This window comes from Poecilia latipinna, unplaced genomic scaffold (genome assembly GCF_001443285.1).
Source record: "Poecilia latipinna isolate Pla-1442-1.1 unplaced genomic scaffold, P_latipinna-1.0 Scaffold833, whole genome shotgun sequence".
NCBI lineage: Eukaryota > Metazoa > Chordata > Actinopteri > Cyprinodontiformes > Poeciliidae > Poecilia > Poecilia latipinna.
In genome coordinates, this window is record NW_015113449.1 from 143,917 (window position 1) to 163,924 (window position 20,008).

General features: G+C 40.5%; 2 protein-coding genes across 2 annotated transcripts in view; one reads left to right on the forward strand and one right to left on the reverse strand.

Annotated features, from left to right (window-relative positions):
• The first annotated feature begins 166 nt into the window (after positions 1-166).
• On the forward strand, positions 167-8,286 carry LOC106956615 (serine protease 23). The gene is made up of 3 exons (XM_015047568.1): positions 167-391; positions 4,555-4,650; positions 5,301-8,286. Exons 2-3 carry the CDS (start codon positions 4,625-4,627, stop codon positions 6,481-6,483), a joined length of 1,209 nt encoding a protein of 402 aa, XP_014903054.1. The 5' UTR covers positions 167-391; positions 4,555-4,624; the 3' UTR covers positions 6,484-8,286.
• The window catches only part of tmem39a (transmembrane protein 39A), a 19,154-nt gene continuing 6,226 nt past the window's right edge, over positions 7,081-20,008 (reverse strand). The window contains exons 2-9 of the mRNA XM_015047567.1: positions 18,245-18,407; positions 15,438-15,660; positions 15,249-15,332; positions 14,988-15,142; positions 13,458-13,815; positions 13,159-13,346; positions 12,935-13,055; positions 7,081-10,938 (exon numbers count right to left, since the gene is read on the reverse strand). Coding sequence (XP_014903053.1) covers positions 10,699-10,938; positions 12,935-13,055; positions 13,159-13,346; positions 13,458-13,815; positions 14,988-15,142; positions 15,249-15,332; positions 15,438-15,660; positions 18,245-18,357 — 1,482 coding nt within the window. The 5' untranslated portion in view covers positions 18,358-18,407 and the 3' untranslated portion in view covers positions 7,081-10,698. The remainder of the gene's footprint in view (positions 10,939-12,934; positions 13,056-13,158; positions 13,347-13,457; positions 13,816-14,987; positions 15,143-15,248; positions 15,333-15,437; positions 15,661-18,244; positions 18,408-20,008) is intronic.

Consider the following 20,008-nt stretch of genomic DNA (forward strand, 5'->3'; position numbering starts at 1 on the left):
GTGACTTACTGCAGGATGGCGGAAAGCAAAAACTCCACATGCATGAAAAAGCTCATTTCCTTCGACTGCAACTGAACGAGTGTCAACAGGCTTTTATAGGAGGAAATAAACGTTAGATGTAAAATATGCTTGCCAGCACTTTTATTATCCTGCCTTGCAGTGAGTGGTGGACTTGGCTCAAGGTCATCCAAAGATTTCACAGCAAATCATTTCTCCAAAGACCTCCTCGGCTATCTCATTTCACCTAACAGCTGTTCTGCGACCACAAGGGATGGGTGAGAGAGAGAGCTCCAGGACGGGAGAGATTAATCAAACACGAGAGGCACAGAGACGGGAAAACACGGCGACAGAAGGACAGGCAGAGGAGCACCGAGAGAGACCATTCACACTGGTGAGTCTGTCCACACTCGCTTGATTGTGTCTGTAGCCAGCAGCAAGAGGAGGACGGTGGGAGGAATAAAACAATTAACATGAACAGCTCTCTGGGGAATGTTGGTTACCTTGACGACAGTCTGCAAAGCCAAACAGACGGGTCCTTTCATAACATTTCAAAACAAACAGACATGTCTCTCATATTAGCACTCTGGCTTTGGTAAGATGGAAGCATCCCCTCCAGTCAAAGTAAAAAAGAAAAAGAAATAAATTCTTCCCTTGTATCTCATTTAGCTCTAATGCCTCTTATTTCACGCGCTTCTTTAACATACTTTTACCTTTAGGAAGAATCAAATCAGCTGGTCTAAGGAATGTGGAGCTGATTAGACCCAGGAGAATTACAAAAAAAAAAAAAAGGTTAAATTATGAGTGTTTATTCAGCCCACGTTTTAGACACAGTCCAAGTGTGTAAATGACTGCAAGCCAATTTCTAGATTTGTGCGGTAGGATGGATGTGGCTCTTTTCTTTTTAATTCTCAGCAGTGTTTGATGAGCCAGCAGGTCCGCCCTGTGTTCTGGCAAAGGTGCTGATCCCTAATCAGTTACAGAAGATCCTGAACAATGGTTTTGAATTGCATGTTCTTCCTTGCCAAAACCATTAAAAAAGAGCAATAAAACGTTTTCTTCTTTGCAACTATACTGCGAGCAGCTTTACCTTTGGCTTGTTCAAAGCCACAGTATACGCATTATATGTGGTCTCCAAATTGCTCTAACTTAGGGGGAAAAAATCCGTTACGTGGTATCTCAGGTAAAAATGTGATCCAACAACTTTATATTCATTATTTTACTGCAAGGATTTGGTAAATATGACAACATCCAGTCGTGCAACGTGAACTAAAGGACTATGTCTGTCTTCCTCTGAGGAGGTGCTGTATTAAAAACAGACGTGTTCCTTATTAAAATCACTCCAAACAGCTCAAAAGTCCTCTAAACAAATCCCCCCAAAAATCTGCACCATGCAAAAACACACAAACATGCAAACAAGATCCAGAATGCCTCCTCCATGCTAGGACCTAAACAGATTGCAGGGGATTACAGTGAAATGGAAAAACAAGGATCATCATAAACATGGATATAAGCAACAAGGGTTTGTGGTCTTTTGTGGATCTCATTGTCTAGGTAACATGTAAAACTGCCGGTGATAGAAACAGCAACATCTCACAATTGCTGCCAGACTATGTAGAGAAATATCTGAAATATCTTCGTTCCTTTCACTGTGATAGGATGACCTCACGCTGAAAAGGCCTCTGAAGTAAATAGAAATAAAACTTTTATGTTTTCACAATATGGAAGGATAGAGAACATACCATTAAATAATGGCAAATGCGGGTTAATCTTCGTTTATTTGCTCGTCTTTGAAGAATAATATAGAGTAAACAGGATGGTACTTACATTACTGATGGGAAGGGAGATTTAACCCTCATGCCTCCCAAATTAAGGTTTGGATGTCCCTAAAAGAAGTAACAATAACAGATGTGCAGTTTTATTTGCTCAGGACCAGACCTATTAATGTCTGCATTTTGTGGTCGCCAGATGTCAAAACAACCAAAACGTGTTAATATGTGTATCTGTGAGTTTCTACTTAAATTTGTTTTTAAGGCCAAGTACTGTTATTCTCCATTCTTTGCTCAATGAACACCATCCTTCTCCAGCATGGTGTTAATCATTAACACCATGCTGGGAGAAAATAGAAAAGATATCATTCAGAATAATCAGTTTACCTACTTACTGGTATTACTCAAACAGGCATTAGAACAATGGGATCATAGAGATAATCCCACAGGATCTAATATTGGCCCATCAGAAATAGAAACTATGTTTCTATTTCTGATTTTCAGACAGTTTTCCTCCAGAACACTGTTGGATGAGATCCCTTGTGCTCTATATAGATGTTAAAAAATGTAAACCCTTTGGGAAATTATAATACTTTGTTTTCCTAAACTATGAGCCTGCATTATAACTGCTTTTCCAAAGAAAAATGCTCGTCCCCGCCTCATTGTCACAGTGTAATTTGTACCCTGTCAGAAAGGAAGGCTAAAAAAATGCCCAAAGGTCCTTGTTTACGATATTCAACAAAGAGTCTCCTTACTAAACACTTTACCTTTGAACAGATCTGTCTTTTTTTTTCCTTTAAATAACACATTTCTCAAGTTTTACTGTAATTGCAACGTTTAATCCGTATTCTGCTTTCCACGAGAATGCAAAACCAAATTTTCAAACTTATCCTTGAACACCCTGTGAAAGTGTTAGGATGGGTGGAGGCTCGGGCATCCATTAGTGCCTGGCTCACTTCCAGCAACCCTCTTGTTATTTCCTCTGCTCTCCCTTTCTCTCTGCTGGCAGTTCTTCCTTCTGAAATCATTAGATAGAATAATATCCACTGACGGCCTGCATATTTTCAGCATGGGTGGTTCAAGTGGAAACTCTTCCCACACTGGCATTTGAATCCCTCTTTGCCCACATCCAACATTCCCAACAGCAACGAGGCTGCTGTGACGCTGATGATATATAAATGACGCCACTTGAAATTCTGGAAGTTTGAAGAGATATCTGCAATACACATGGCGGAGTAAACCAGGCGAAACCTTTGTTTTGCACTAAGCAAAAATGACCAACGATCAGCAATGTCCAAGTCTGATTGGAAACCACTCATGTTTTTGCATTACTTTTATGAAATTTGACCAGATGCTGATGTATTTGTCACACGGATTGTAGAGTCTGCGTGATGAGTCACTTGCAGATAATGCGCAGCATTTCAAATTTTCCTTCAAACACGCGTGCACACACACGCACGCACACACATAAACAAACACATTCAAAAGCTTGGGTATCGTTTTCCATCCTCCTCTGTGCAGATTTACAGTTCCTCCCTTCCTCTTCAGTTCTGGCAGATGGCTCGGTCCAGCTGTTCGGTTAGAGGATCTCGATTTGAAAAGAAAAGCCTTCAAATGCACAACTTGAAAACCAGTGCAGAAACTCTGGAAGATATCCAGTTAACCCGTGTTGTCTTGAGCAATAATAACACTTTGGATGGTATATTTTAAACATTTTACATGTATTAATTCTAATGAATACAGACAAAAAATAAAATTAAAAAAAAAATCTCTGTCGTTCAAAATATTTGAAAAATTACACAGGACTATCTAAAAGGATTTTAGTACGGAGATGTTATGGCCTACACAATCATGAAGAAGACTGCTGAGTCAGCAGTTGTGCAGCAGAAGGACATTGGAGAAGAAGCTGGGTATATTCACGGAAAGTTGAGTGGGAAAAGAAAAAAAAAATGCACCACAGTCACACACAATTATTTCACAATTAGCATTGTGAAATAAAAGTAATTTAAGAGTTTGGGGAATATTAGCAAGATGAGGTATGCAGCATGCGGACGTCCAAGATGTTTGGGATCCAATTTGAAGCAACAAACCCCAGAATAAAACATTCATTCTCTGCAAAACGGTTTGGGGATTTTTTTTGTGTAAGAAATAATAACAACAACAACAACAATAATAATAATAATAATAATAATAATAATAATAATAATAATAAACAGAACTACACAAACATACCGCTTTCCGTATGCTTTCATGAAAGTTTATATTTTTAAAATTACCTACCAAGAACAAATTAAAATTCATCAATGCCTGTCATAGCAGCCCTATGTTGGGGCGAGAGAGGCAAAAGCAAGTGAATGTTTTTTTGATAATATTCGAAGTTATTACGATGCACTTAAAAACTTTTTTTTTTTTTTTTTTTTTGCACGACGAAAACCAATAACAAGCATAATTTGATGTAGCTGGGCTCAAACCAGGAAGCCTCGCCTGCTCCGTGCAGCAGTGATGTGATATCACATGACGACACTGGGCTTGGTGCTGCGCGCTCTGGATCCTCGTTGGCGGATGTGACACTCTGGAGATCAGGCAGACGGCAGATCCTCCTCCAGCAGCAGCACAATGATCCCGCTCATTCGCTCTGGACGGAGTTGCGTGTTGCGGACCGGACCAAATTATCAGGACTCGACATAAAACCCCGACGTGTCAGTTAAACAAGACGACTTAAAAAGAAAAAAAGAAAAAAAAAAAAAAAAAGCAATTTCAGAGACACCTATCGGTTCTTGTTTTATAGAAGTGTCTACCTGCGGCGGATTGAGGAGGGGTTGCTGTTCAGCAACAGGCTCACCTGCAGAGGCAGGACCATGCGCTCCAAGGCTGCGCTTCCCCGGTAAGTCACATGGCAAAGATGGAGATGTGTGCGTAAAGAAAGGATGGATGTAGAGAATTAAACTCGTCTATTTAGAAAGAGAAAAAAAATAGAAGAATAGTTTATTAGGTGAAATAATGGTAGATTATAGCAGTGCGCCTTTTCTCGTTGTTATAAGCTTTATAGGTTGCAAGAAGCAAAGGGGGGAAAAGAAGGACGAGATGTGAATTTAAAACTCATAGCCGTGCGTTGTGTACCACTAATCCATTTACAACATCCCACCCTCCTCCTCTGTTCTCCCTGCAACATGCTTCAGCTGCTCTTTATGGTTTAAGGTCAGTCCCTCAGGCCAGTTCAGGAATTTTCCCTCAGAGAGCCCGTCTTCTCCTTGTCGGTCGCGTTTACTGCGTTGAAACCAGTGGAAAGTTACAGCTGCAAATGTTCATCTCTGATCAGAATTCCTCAAGATTAAAAGCCCTCCCTCAACTCTCATGCATGTAATTAAAAATGTATGATGGAGGCTTCAGGAATGAGGATGTTTGATAAGGGGGGGTCCACACATCCGGTCACAGTTAATCACTTGTTTCTTGCAGAAATATTTGCTGTGACATTGCTCATTTCACTTTTGACAGCGTGATTCACACGCTCTCCGCTTCTTCACGTCCACACAGGTTTGCCTCCCTTTTGTGTCTCCTTTTCCTCCCCTCGGTTTTGTCCTCCTCTCCTCGGCGTCAGTGGGTTCTCCAGCGTATCCCTGTGGTCCTGCCGCAGCAGACAGAGGCTCGACCGACGCCGCAGTTTCTGAACGAGGCACGCCTGGACGTTGCTTCCCCCTGCGACCCAGAATGCCACAAGACAGCCCCTCGTCCCAGCTACTGGGATTTGCGGAGCCTTCTGGCCTACGAGACTCTAGACTCCAACGGCCAACTCACTGAGACCGCCATTGGGATTTATGGCTACAATCCCTATTCCAATACTAGTCCTGCTTACTCCTCTGGTTCCTCTGGTAAGGCCGAGCGGTCACATGTCAGAAGAAAACGGCAGATATTTGGACATGATGGTCGTTTTAGTATTGCGGGGCAGAACTTCCTGCTTAAGTACCCGTTCTCGGTGGCTGTCAAACTGTCCACCGGATGTTCCGGTACTCTGGTGGGGGACCGTCATGTTCTCACAGCTGCCCATTGTGTACACGATGGCAAAAACTATGTGAAAGGAGCCCAGAGGCTTCGGGTGGGCTTTTTGAAACCAAAGCAACGGGATGTACAACATTCACCTATTTACCTTCCCTCTAACTTTACCAACCACGTAGAGGGCGGCCCAGAACAGTACTCCCCACCTGCCAACGACAAAATGAAGTTCCAGTGGATCAGAGCCAAGCGCACCCACGTTCCCAAAGGTTGGATTAAAGGCAACGCCAATGACATCGGGATGGACTACGACTATGCTTTGCTGGAGCTGAAAAAGCCTCACAAACGCCGCCACATGAAGCTCGGGGTCAGCCCCCCGGCTCAGAGACTTCCCGGTCATCGTGTCCACTTCTCAGGATTTGACAATGACCGCCCCGGACAGCTGGTGTATCGGTTCTGTCAGGCAGGCGAGGAGACGTCGGACTTGTTGTACCAGCACTGCGACGCTCAGCCTGGGGCCAGCGGCTCTGGAGTCTATGCCCGGATGTGGGATGGGCGGCGGCGGCGTTGGGAGCGCAAGGTGATAGGCGTGTTCTCCGGGCACCAGTGGGTGGAGAAGAAAGGGACGTCTCAGGAATTTAATGTGGCCGTCAGAATCACACCTCTTAAATATGCACAGATCTGCTACTGGATCAAAGGAAACTTTGTGGATTGCAGAGAGGGGTGAAGGGATAAAAACAAAATGTAGGGAGGACTACACAGGGGTGTAGCTGCAAAAAGAACTGTGCCAGTCTCTAGGAACATTTTCACATGTTGTGACGTTACAACCACAAATTCAAAAATGGTGCAGTTTTAAAAATGAATATTTAAAAAAAAAATAGTGTGACATAAATGTATTCAGCCTCACTGACTCAATCCTTTGTAGAACCACCCTTTATTACAGTTTCAGATGCAGCAGAGATTTTGGGTCGTTTCCAGCTTAGCAAATCTAGACAGAAAATGTTGACTCTTCTTTAATAAAATGAATCATATTGGAGCTAAAATTTGACAGGACCAATCAAACAGATACATATCCTTAGATTTAACGCATCATTGCTGTGGCCACATGGTTATTCTATGGCTCTCCTTCCAGGGCGTCAATAAAAAAGTTGTCAGCTGCGAAGTTGTTCTCGAAAAAGTTACTTAACTGCATGTCTAGTCAATGTGGAACTAACCTCTATCCACAGCTCAACCTTTGTATTTTGCATTATTTGAGCACTTAGAAAATGTCTGTGCACCAGATGATTCTGAAGTTGGTTCAGAAATTTTCAGAAACACTTAAAAAAAAAAAAGATGCTGGGCATGATTTGAAATGTTTAAAATTCAAAATATGTTTAGGTTTTGTTGGATCATCTATAAAATTCTCCTTGTGAGGCAAAAGACTAGCAGCAAACTCGTCAGCATATTTTTTTAGTTCTTAATGTTTCTGATAAGTGCATCATATTTTTTTCCCCACAATATTGTTTATTTAAAGGGTGGGCGTATTACAAACAGAATGGTTAATCCAGGGGGGTATTTATGTTTGGTGAACCTCTTTCGCTGCCCCAACATTTCTCCAGTATTGCCCAGCATTTAGCTCCAACCTTCCCTGCACTTCTGAAAAAAAAAAAAAAGGCTGCCGCCTCCTTGTTTCATCATTTACCAAAACAGTTTTCAACCACCAATTTACCATGTAGCCCAGAAAGTTACATTTCAGTCTCATCTAAACCTTCTTCGTTTTCCATCTTTTATACGTGACTTGTGGCAACAGTAGCTTTCTTCATCTTCTGGAATGCTATGCTAACAGTTGTCCTGTCAACACCATTCTCCCAGTTGTGCACACTTTTTATTTTTAAAAAGTTTTTGAGAACTATGCATCTTTTTACTCCTACATAATTATTATGAGCTTACTCTGTTGGTGATAGGAAAATCCCAGTTAAAAACATTGAGGTTTGTGATTGTAACGTGACAACACGAACAATTCAAGCCGTACGGATACTTTAGCGAGGCGATGCATTTTCTTTTGGATTGCCGGAAGCCACAGGATTCCATATTTATGTTCAACAACGACACAGTAAAACAAATAACCTTCATGGTTTTGTCCCATTTCGGGGGAGGTAAAGTAAGCAATCAAAACCATTCAAACCTTTATTTTTATGTTCATCGTCGCACCTTCATTTACACCTCTAAAGTCCTATATATTTTTAAAGAAGATTGTATTTGTTTTTTAAAAGATGATTGTGAACAATCAAAGTATCTGTTGGCTTTCGTGATGTGAAATGCAAACTGGTGGAGAGGAGACGTCTTTCCTTTGTCACAGTTATGTTGATTAAGAATGCACTGTCAAGACTTCTACTGAAAATCATACCTGTGGATGAATGTACATGTCAGCTAAGCCAAAGTTGTAAACTGTACCTTGCACCTTCTTCTAGTGGACATAAAAGTTAATCAACAAGCATACATTATTTTCAATGCTAATGGAGTCTAATAAATTAATCTTTATTTTACAGGATGATTCCTAAAAACTTGTTCTTTGTGGGCCGTGAGTTATTGGAGCTTGTTGTATGGCGTCATCTCGTGGCGAGATAAAGTACTGCATGCATCTCCAATTCTTTTTTTTTTTTTTTTTTTACTCGGTATGGATTCAGATGAGTCTTGTGCTTTTCTAAAAATCAGAGACTACAAAAAATGTAATGAAGCAGATCCTTAAAAAAATATATATATAACTCAACTGGTTTGAACATATTTACTTTATTTCAGGTGTCAGAATATCCAGAAATGATTTGCGGAAGCTGAATACTGTCAAAAGCTGAGAGATGAGGAGCGGGTCCTATAACTTCCCCAGCTGTGACACGCTGAATACCCAGCAATCTGAACCTGGATCCTGGGATTTGGCACACTGAAATCAAAAGAGAACCCCTCCCCCCCTCCCAACCCCAAATCTTATTTTCAGTTTGAAACAATTGAGTCACATTATCATTTTGTAAAATTTTATGTAAACTCATATAAGATCAAATACATTTCACAGCAATGGGATCAAAAGGTGAAGAACATGTAATCTGTCAACATACAGACTGATCGCTTTTTCTTTTTTTCGACCTACTTCGGAGTTGCCAATTGGAAGGGAGTGAAGATGAAGGATTTAAGTAAACTTAACAGATGCAGAACCTAAAACCCTTAAGCAGCGTTACTCAGTTATGGGCGAGTGAAAAGATGGGAGAACCACAACATTCAAAACCAGTATTTCAAATCACCGTGCTCTTAAGGCTGGTTGGAATCAGCTGCACAAACATGCAATCTCAACAGAACCATTTCGTTGCTGATATTTACTACATTCGTGTGAAAAATGTGAAACACATAAAGCACCGAAGAGCAAACCTAATTAGAAAACTGGCACTTGTATTTTGCATCAAGTTTAACCGAAGATTCGGGAGTTTCATTTCGGGAGTTTCAGCGCCGGAGCTCAAACAGAAAAAGCAACGAAGGACACGAGGCTGATCACTGAGTGAGACGAAACAGAACGTGACCTTTGTTTGGAAACTTTGCATATAGGAACTGGAAATGTTACAAGAGTATTTCCTGCCAGCTTTCACTTTGGCTTTCACCCCCAACCCAGCAGTAGCTTCTGGTAAATCCAGATCTGTGTGTGATGACAGCTTTTTCGTGTTACAGTGGAAACAAGTGCTGGGATAGCCAAGGACACCACTTTACCCGCCACATTCTCTTCATTTTCTCCACTCTAACCCAACAAAACAGCTAAACTGGACTTAATACCATTACAAGTTGTATCATCCTGCCATTTAATTCCCATTCAGGAGTTGAAGTGTTGTGGAAACAACCTGAAACAGAAACCTACAACGTCACAGATAGTTGAATTTAGCAAGTCAAATGTAGGTCAGCAATCTGTCAGAGTTTCGAACTAAATAATGCACCTGTTGACGATACGCTCTCCTGGACACCTCCGCATCATGTGAGCGCTACGGTTTGACAACAGGCGGAGCTACAGCTGATGTGAAGCGAGGGGAAACAAACATTTAGCACAGTTCAACCAAGTTAGCTTCTTTTGTAGACTTCTAGGATCAGTTTGCCTCCTGTTGCACTTATTTTGATATTCCTGTCAAAACTGAACAAAACTACTAAAAAAAAAAAAAAAAAATCTGCTTTAGAAATAGTTTGTCATTTTGAAATTTATATATTTTTGGGTATAGTCGGATAAAAAAAAAACACAGAGTTGATCAAATGAAACATGGAAAAAGTCAGTACGGCCCACATTACAGCTGCATGCTTCAGCTTTATTTTGATTAAACTAAGGAATTTAGTTATGATCCCAAAGGAAATAAAATAAGTGACCTTTCCCATCCAACTCTGCCAATGAGAACATTTGGGCAAAATTACAAACTACTTTAAAAGCAGAATCTAAGGGTTGCCATAAATTGCAGCATTGATGCTTGAAATGATCAAACCTGTTGCCTCCCAAAAAACTGGCTGCCTGCAGAGAAAAGAGTCTGGGCTGAAGCAAAAAATAATAAGAATAATAATAATAAAAAGAAACAACAATCTGGATCTCAGGCACAAATCTTTCCTCTCGTCTCGAGTTCCCCACTTTATTAACAGTTTCGGGCCACATCTGGTGTGCGATTGGCCGCTTGCACGTGAAAGTATCTTTGGTGAAAGTCACCCCCAGGCATTCCCTGACTTCCCTGTCGTCTGGCAACAACGTAACAACATGCTAATGTCAGAGCGGTAATGCCCGGTGTAACACGGAATAGTATACAAAATAAAAATATTCTTTTAAATAGGCATATACAAACATCGCATTAAAAATAGAACCGTATCAAAAACACAGTTGTGAGTTCACAGTCTGCACCCCCTCCGGCCCACAGCTCCATGCTCAGAGTTTGTAGGTGAGGTTTTGTTGTCCTTTTTACTGCGACTTGAGCCCCGAACTGTTGGAGGACAGAGGGTAGGAGTAGGCTTTGCCCAACACAATGCGATCTCGGAGAAGTTTAAAAAGCACGTAATAGTTGCAGAGGAGGATAAGGCCCAGGGACAGCGTGTGGTTCCAGCGCTCAGAGCGCAGCAGAGAGTATAGCTGGTACAAAACCACGCTGGACTCGATCCCGATCAGCAGGTTCAAGATCCGCAATGGCTTATGAAACAGGAACTGCAAGGACACACAGGAGAATTGAGAATAAAAATTACTTTGGGTCAAGATGACTAAGGGCTTAAAAATCTCCGCTTTAAAATTAAGATGGGTATTTCATAAAACGGACATTTTGTGCTGCGTCTGCCGCCTCTTGTATATTCACAGGAGCAATTATTGGTGAGAATAGGAGAGTTTGTTCGAAACCAGACATAGATTTGTAAAAGTGTTGAAGTGATGACACGCTTCCTGCATGCTAGCTATTGCTTTCTGTTCTGGAACTACAAGATGAAGAGTGTGGAGCGTTTCAGTATCCGCATCGCTTTGTCCCGACTAGGACAGCACTAAACTTCACATGCTAGTGGAAAGTGTATCGGCTCAGAGGAAATAATAAACTGTCAAATAAAACTGTTTTACAAAAGCCCTTCCAAAACAGCTAAAATAAAGTGCAGCCCTGCTCCAATATGCTCACTTTGAATTATACTACCTGCCGACCAGGGGTATTTTTTTAATAAACCTCGAACATTTCAGAGCCTGTGTGGATGCAGGAATTTTCAGAAACAAATTGAAAATATGATCTTGTGAAGTGAGCGAAACTCTCACTTTAATTGTTTGGCTGTTTTGAAAATTCAGGGTAATTTACTACATTTTTTATTAGATGTTTGTGCTTTTTCTGTGTCTTCCCAAAGATTATGAAAAAAAAAAACAACATTAAAAGTTGCACATTAACTCAAATCCACGATCTGAGCAGGTTTCCTGTGGGTTTCCAGTGCATTAAAACCTTATTGTTAACATTCTAAACTCAAGTTTTGAAGTGGAAAGTACAGGAAGTGATATTCAGGTTACATTCAATTCACAATTATTGTAAAGATGCTTAGTTATTTTTTTTTTTAATTTCTAAAATAAATTCTCCTTTAAAAAATATATGAAGCTTAAAATGCAAGTATTTTTTTTAACAAATCTAATCTGGCTTACATTAATCTGTTTTGACTTGTATCTTCTTTTCAAAACGCTGCCATAGTTTCTGCTTGTCGCATAAATAATACACATTCTGTCACACAAACTTTAGGCATCGACTCATCAACACTGATGATAAATTGTTTTATTTCAGATGACCTTAATTTTTAAATACACTGTTTTTTTCCCCCTTCATAATTTGAAGGCTGTCATGTGGGTGACGTTTTATTTGTGTTTTATAATCTCTTCATTGTCAGGACTTCTTGTACTGGAGAAGCATTTGACAGAGAACATGCACCATGTGCAGAGGCTGCAGACCTTGCTGCGGCTCAAATCCCATTTGCTGAATTTTGTTTTTACGCTTTGTCTCTCCTTCATGTATAATCAACTAAACCGTCGAGAAAACAAAACAAAAAAACCTCGTACTGGACATACAGCACTGTCAAACGTATTATTCCCTTTACAGATTTCTTCTACTTTTGCTTTTGACTCGCACAGAGACAGCAATTGTTGCACTAACTAAAGCAGAACCACCTATTTTGCAGTTGATGACACCACAGCACAACATCACCTTTCTATCCACTTCATTCAGTTCCCAGCAAAAATATTGGTAAATTGTAAAATCAGGCAGGAATTAAACATGTTTTTGGCTCCATCTATTTTCACACATTTGGCCTCCTTTCTCCAAATACACAGCAACTAAACTGGCTTTACATGTTCACTTTAGGGAAATTCATTAACCTAAATACTCTATTGTTTTTTTTTTTAAAAAAAAGGGAACTGGTAAAATAAGTTGGATTTTTAATTAACTTTGTGCCTTCTCTGATTACCTTACAGTTCACCACGTGTTGGGGGAAGCTCAAAAGGGCAAGCATTCAGTTTTTTGTGGTTAAGCTCCTGTAAATAAAAGGCCCCATTTTGATCAGTATCAAATGTTGGCCGAATACAAATTTACAAAAAAAAACAAAAAAAAAACAATCCTCACTTCCCCATTTCAGGTTTCTTTCCAAGAACACATGAATATGTAACTGGGTCCGACTAAACAAAATGAGATACTCACATAAAACCTTGCATGGGAAACATCAGAGGGAAGCGCAACATTATAGGATCCAACAGCCTTGTATAGACATCGACTGTGTCGTACCAACACCCCCTGAGGCCAAACGGTGCTTTCTGACCACCTGAAAGACACCGGCACCACACAAGCCACAAACATCAGCTTCATTTGTCTCTGTGACAACAACAATGTGTGTGTGTGTGTGTGTGTATGTGTTGGACACCTACACATGCTGAGGTGTGTTGCTGTATGAACCGTGCTCCAGTTTCTGCCAGCGGCCCAGGTGAGCCGCCGAGCGATGGAGCAAGTCGCAGTAGCTGGGAGGCAGCAGTTGGCTCATCAGCATCACAAAGGCGTTGATCCACACCATAATCAGATGCTCACAAGACCAGCGCATGTCGTAGTACTGTGTACTCTGTTGGGAGGAAAGGAATGGGATTAGTTCTAACTTGGCCCAAAATGAAGGTACGGTTACTGAACAAATGGAAGGCCGGACGCAAGGACTTCATGTCAAGAAAACACCAACCTTGACGAAGCAGAGAGGCAAGAAGGCTACATAGTAAGCACTGAACAGTGAGTTGAATAGCACTTCTTTGATCCGCCGGTTAAAGTCGCTTTTCAGCTCCTCCACTTCTGCTCGAATCAGCTCGGGCGTGTCCGAGTGTATGTGCTGCGGGCAGGTGTGAGTGGGCATGTGTGGGGGGCTGGAGAACTGTTCTCTGATGTTCTCCCGCAGCAGGAAGAGGAAGTCGCGAGGTCGGAAGAGCTGGGACTCTGCGAGGTCGGCCTGCTGCTGCTCGGCGGGGTACTCGCAGTCAGAGCCCGGCGCCGGGCTTTTGCCTCCTTCCTGATGGAAGCAGCAGAGTGGGACGTACACACCGAATCTGAAGAGGACGGCGAGTGAAGCGAGAGCGGAAAACAGAGAAAGGATGAGATTCACATTATGTGTGACGTGAACACATCATGCATCTTTAAAATGTTGAGACGTGGAGGGAGAGCAAATTGCATTTTCTGGTTCCATTAGCACATTAAACGGAAAGATTCCCTGGCATTACTGAACTGTTGTGGATAAGCAGATCAATTAGCAGCTTTGTACATCTTTCCTTGAAAAGATTTCCGATGAAGATATATTTTTACTAGCAAAGGCAATTTATCAGATGCAGCTGTGAAAATATGTTTTGTTTTGCTTAGGTAAGAGCTTGAAGGACAGTAATGGGAACAGCGCTGAATAGAAATCTCGTTCCAAGTAAACTAATCCAGTTCAGGCTTTACTGAAGTATTTTAGATTCTGGACTGAAGGTGATTAAGTGTAGACACGTGTAGTTAATCGCGTAATAATTTCCATTTACATGATTTATTGTTTTCTCATTTCTTTCTACCAAAAACTGGATGACAAAAGTCTTCAGTCTGCTGCTTTGGTTTCAACTAAACCTTTTTTTGAAGGACAAATTTGTTTACTGATACTTCACAATTCATTTTATTTGTCGTTTCTGCTGCAATAACAAATGTTGGATGATTAAAATGCCTTCCAGTTCCAGTGCTAAATGTTCATTAGGATTCAAGTTAATTGATCTTTGAGAATGAGTTCATGGATTATTTTGCCATTACTATTGTCTTACTTCAAAACAACAGCATTATCGTTTATCACAATAATGTCTGGCACAATTTATCATCCAGCAAAATTCCTTGTCATGACGGTGCTAATTCCACTGGTGGAGCTGAGAGAGGAAGTGTGTGGCAGCGGGGTGATCTGTGACGGGGAGCTTTGTGAAAATAGGCTCCACTTTGAACGAGCAGGCGTTTAGGTAAAAGAGATTAAAGGATTCTTCAAACATGTAAGAAAGAATCAAAGCAACACTTGTACGTTTTTAATCAGGGAGTAACATTATAACATGATATGAGGCTCAAAAAAGTGGATTTTATATCATACCCTCCTTTAATAAACAGTCTGATAGCAGACTTTCTGACTTTACTTCACTACATTCAGTGTAATTGTCTGAAATTAAATATTAGACAAGCACAGTGCTCTGGACAGCGATCCGCTCTGAGGACTCACGGGTATCCCAGGAACAGAAGGTTAAGGACAGAGTGGTTCCTGCACAGGTTGACCAGCGTCCAGCAGAGCACCCAGCCGCACATGGTCAGCAGGCTGAGCCGGGCTGTAATAAGTACTATGTAGCGGAGCAGGGACCCTCCGCTGCTCTGAGACACCTGAAAAAAGAAAAGAAAAGAAAAGTGACCTAACAACTACTTTGCAATCATCCAAAAGGTACATTTCACAGCTTTTGTATTAGAGCGCTGAACACAGCATGTTTACCTCTGACACAATGGTCCAAACAAGCCTCCTGGCTAACATAACAGTGATGAAGATAGCCAGGTGGTAGTCCATTAGATGAAAGTTCTACAAGAAGAACAGAGTTTGGTTTTTTTCTTAAAAAAAAAAAAAACTTTTCCTGCTCATCTCTGTTGTTCTACATTAACTGAACTAATGTCTGTGCAATCTCACGAGTGAGGTAGAGGCAGCCGGATGACTGTAGGGGTACCACCACACCGTCCTGTAGATGTTGATGTACTGGACGAATAAAGCAACCAACAGGTAGAGAAAGAGCAGGAACTCAAACAGGAAGCTGCTGTCCAACGGCAGCTCGGGGATCCGCGAGTGACGGACCGGCTCCGGAGTGATGAGAGTAGAAATGGGCGGAGCAGACAGACCCACCGAGTTACTGCTTCTGAAAGAAGTCCAAGCAAAACAGTGCGTTTCAGTCAAACTGCACCTGCGGTAAATTGTAGAGACTAGAACTCCCCAAAAGATTTTGTTAAATTTCCACTTCCTCACTGTTAGGTCTGGAAACCTACAACACTAAAATACCTACAAAAAAAGAACCACAGACGACGTTCACTATGTTTCAATCAAGCTTTCGCGAAAAGAGAAATCGCAGCGTACGGCTCCTGCGAGCCATTCACTGTGTTTTCTGAAATCTTTCAGTCAGAGCGTGTCTTTTATTTTCAGAGAAGGGAGAGAGAAAAAGAAGAGGCAAGTTTTGTCTCTCCACACAGGTCGTCTAGGCCTTTCTCACGAGAGCGATTTCTCCCAAGGACGGCGAGAACAACGTTAGAGATAATCGTGCTGCAGAGACATTCTGTGACAGTGGGTCAAAAGTTTTAACACGCACAGTAAAAAGTTAGAACCTCTAAATGAAAATCAAGATAGTAATATGAGACTACTATAGTAAGAGTGATGATAACACATAATAATTCTAACACAAACAGTGAGAGAAAACAAATGAAATACTAGAAACATGAGCAGGTAATTTAATAATCCTCACAGCTTCATTTAGACATGCCTGAAAAAGTAATGAAATGCTCAGTGAAAGCAGTTCTTAGCATATGTACAACATTTACGTTTTCATTAAAAGACAGATTACAGAATCGAGGGTTTCTTTAAATGTTTCATAATCACAATTTAAATGAGCATGAAAGGATTTACATAGTGGATAACAAAAAGTGAAAATTACCCAAATTCAACAAGCTCATTTATCAGTGTGCTAAAGATTTTTTCATAACACAAATCCAATATTTTTCTGTCTCAAATTCCTAGACTTTGTCTGACCTTCTTTTTATGAGAGTCGAGAACAAAATCTTGAACTTGAACTTTCTTCAATAGCAGTGGGATCCTATTATCAGATTCTCCACAATACTGAAAAATGAAATGCTAAATGTGGTGTCAGATTTTCAATGTGGCGAGCTACTTCACTTCTTTTGTGGGATTTGGTTAGTCTGCCATTACCTTGAAACCTACTGCACACCTTCCCGTAACCCTGACAACAATACATTTAATATTTGAAACAAATCTGCAATCTCAGGAGGATCCTAAACACCCTAGAGACCGAATAGTTTAACCTCATTCTGGTGTAAAGCGATCTTCATATCCAGGACCTCCAGGTTTGGCTCGATGCGTCTAAAAGTTCTGCAACTTTTAGATGCGCCACCGCTTCAACACCACAGCTGAGTCAAATAATGAGGTCATCGGCAGGACTCTGGAGAATGACTGCATACAGGCAGTGATTCATCGATTTGATTCAGGTGTGTTGGAGCAGGGATGCAGCTAAAAGGCGCCAGAGCTCGTGGCCTGGATGTGAAGACTAGAAGTTCAGTCGACAACTCCTCCATCTGTCCTTGTAGTTCGATGGACAGAAAAAGCTCGGCCTTATTTATTTACAAACTGGTTAGAAACCACCACAAGACTGTGACTAATAACTTCTCAAGAATAATGTTACCTGGTCGAACAAGTTCAACTGCAACCACGATATTGAAGAGCGTGTCTGAACTGATCATTTGAAAGCTACATGTGTTAAAACTAACATAATCTGCAAATTATGTTCCAAGTTATACAGGGTAAGACTAAACTAAGGAATAACAGAATGCTATTTTGATTTTGTAATTTCTCCATTTGCATCATGGTGGCCGACCAAAGCTGGTGACTGTGCAAAGGTTCGACAAGCAGGGCGTCTAAAACGGAGAAAGACAGGAGAAGAAACTTCCATTAAGAAGTCCTGACCGAGACGCAACGATGCAGCGCCCGTCCTGACACATCTATGGTTGCCGAAACACTGTCGACGCGTGCAGGGCTTCAAATGTGGAAGTTGCCACAGTGATGAGAAGAAACTCATCGTGCAGATGGCTGAGGGATTATTCAAAACCCATCCACTTGTCTGTTTCTTAGTTAAAAGAAAAAGATGCCACGCTGTTGATTAAATATCAAATTTCAATCCTTTTTTGTGAACAGGGCCTAAATGTGTTGTATGACGGGTTCAAATTACAGCAGGACAGTTTTTTATATGTAGGTCTTTAGCAAAATATGATTCTTTGTCAGAGACAGACATGGTAAAAGCTGGATAGTTTGGCCAAAATGACGTCGCATAGCAACAAATGTTTGCCTTGGAAACAACAATTCAGATTTTTGCCACTAATTACTTCATAACTTCACTCAGCAGGAGGAAAGTTGTAGTTTTCAATATTTTTTCTTTACAGTTGTGAACATTTTAAATTAGAATTTTGTAAGACCAAAGACAGCTTGTTTATGTTTTCCTTTAATAACCAATGAATAAAATATTATAAAAGCTCTTTAAATTCTTTTTCCTGCAAAAAAAAAAAAAAAAAACTCCTTGTGTCAACACAGCAAACGCTACCTGGACACAGTTTGTGTTTTATGCCTTTTCCTCCACTTATTGACAGTGCTGAGCTCCATGTCCTAAACAAAGTCCTGTTACAGCAGCAGCTCTGAGTGTCCTCCAAGCTGCATGTGTGCATTACCTGTTCCTGAGGCCCGTGCCATTGCTGACGCTGCCTCCGACCAGAGTCTGCAGGGACGGCAGGGAGGAGCGACTTAGCTGCTGTCTGCTGGGACCCCTGCGGCCTCCTGGCATGGTCGCCAGTTACCGTTCCTCTCAAAAATCCACCATGTACTTCAAGGTCACTGCAGGGCGAAACGAGGAAAACAAAAGGCTCAATTAAAAAAAAACAAAAAACAAAAAAAAACTGGAAGGGTAAACAGATCATTAAAAAAAAGCAATTGAAAACCAGCAAACCTGAAAGGTAAACAGTATCTGACATTTAAACGAGATGTAATTAGCGTAAGGATGTGAGACATTAACTTTACAACCTATATGTAATAAGCGCACGGTTGAGAAGTTAAGAGAGAAAAAATAAGCTGCACAGATGCTCCTGTTTACCAGTGAACGGGTTCCCAGTTGTTAATGCATTTATATGTCATCACGGTAACACTTTATTTGAAGGGGGTTGAATAAGACTGACACTTTCATAAACATGACATAACATGTCATGAACATGAATAAGCCTTCATGAATATTTATGACTGTTGTCATAAAGCGTCATTCGGTAAATTATGACACTTTTAATACAAAGTTGACATTATTCAAAATGTCTTTGTGATGACAACTTGACATTAACCAAGAAATCATTACTGTTTAAACTTTACCTTTAATAACAAAGTTACCTAATTTTTAAAGTGCAATCAGTAATACTTTTATAACAAATTTATTTCAGTAATGATGTCTTGGTTAATGTCAAGTTGTCATCACAAAGACATTTTGAATAATGTCAACTTTGTATTAAAAGTGTCATAATTTACCGAATGACACTTTATGACAACAGTCATAAATATTCATGAAGACTTATTGATGTTCATGACAGGTTTTTATGACAGTGTCATGTCAGTCTTACTTACCCCCCTTCAAATAAAGTGTTACCATCATCACTGTAAAAACTAAATGTCACATTAATGTTGGGGAAAACACCACCATGATTAAATATGACAAGATACAGAACTATTTAACTTTGAGGACTGCCTGTAACTATTTTCACGTTCCTAAACAAAATTAAACATAGTAAATCTGCCACACCATGGCAAAAGTTCAGGAAAAAAATACTTAAGAGTATTTTGTGAAAGTAGATTTTGTGTGTGTGTGTGTGTGTGTGTGTGTGTTTTTTTTCTCTTAGTTTTGGATTGTTATATAAACAAAGATCTTGACTACAACATACAGGTTGTAACCAGCATAAAAACAAAGAGATTTACACCAGAACTGTACGAGTTTCAGCTCAGCTTGGCGACAGACCGGTGTAGATTTTACAGACCAAACAAAGCAGCTTTCTGCAGAGGGAGCTTCATTGAAACTCTGTTTGTTTCTCATGTCGCTACTGACACCACCTCATCCAAAGCCTCCCTTACTGCAACATCCCTGGTTTTTGTCAAATAACATCTCGGTGACACAAACGGAGCGATCCCCAATTCTCAGCGGATAAAAAGCAGCTCTGTCTGGCTGAGCTCAAAATGGAAAACAACTGGCTAGAAGGACTGTAAAGTTAAAATAAAAATAAAAAACCCTGACCAGTACAGGAGCAATTTATCTTCATTGTGTTATCTATAAAGTACTATGTGTCTGACAGAAAAAAACAAAACAAAACAATGATGTAGTAAAAAAAAAAAAAAAAAAAAAAAAAGGTTTTTTTAAAAAAAAAAAATTAAAGGACATTTAAACAAAAATGTGCTTTTTTTAT

Bases quoted from the DNA above. Each gene is read 5' to 3' on its own strand.
- LOC106956615 (XM_015047568.1), top strand. From the start codon at position 4,625: ATGCGCTCCAAGGCTGCGCTTCCCCG. The intron at 4,651-5,300 runs GTAAGTCACATG...ACGTCCACACAG, and splicing joins TCCAAGGCTGCGCTTCCCCG to GTTTGCCTCCCTTTTGTGTC.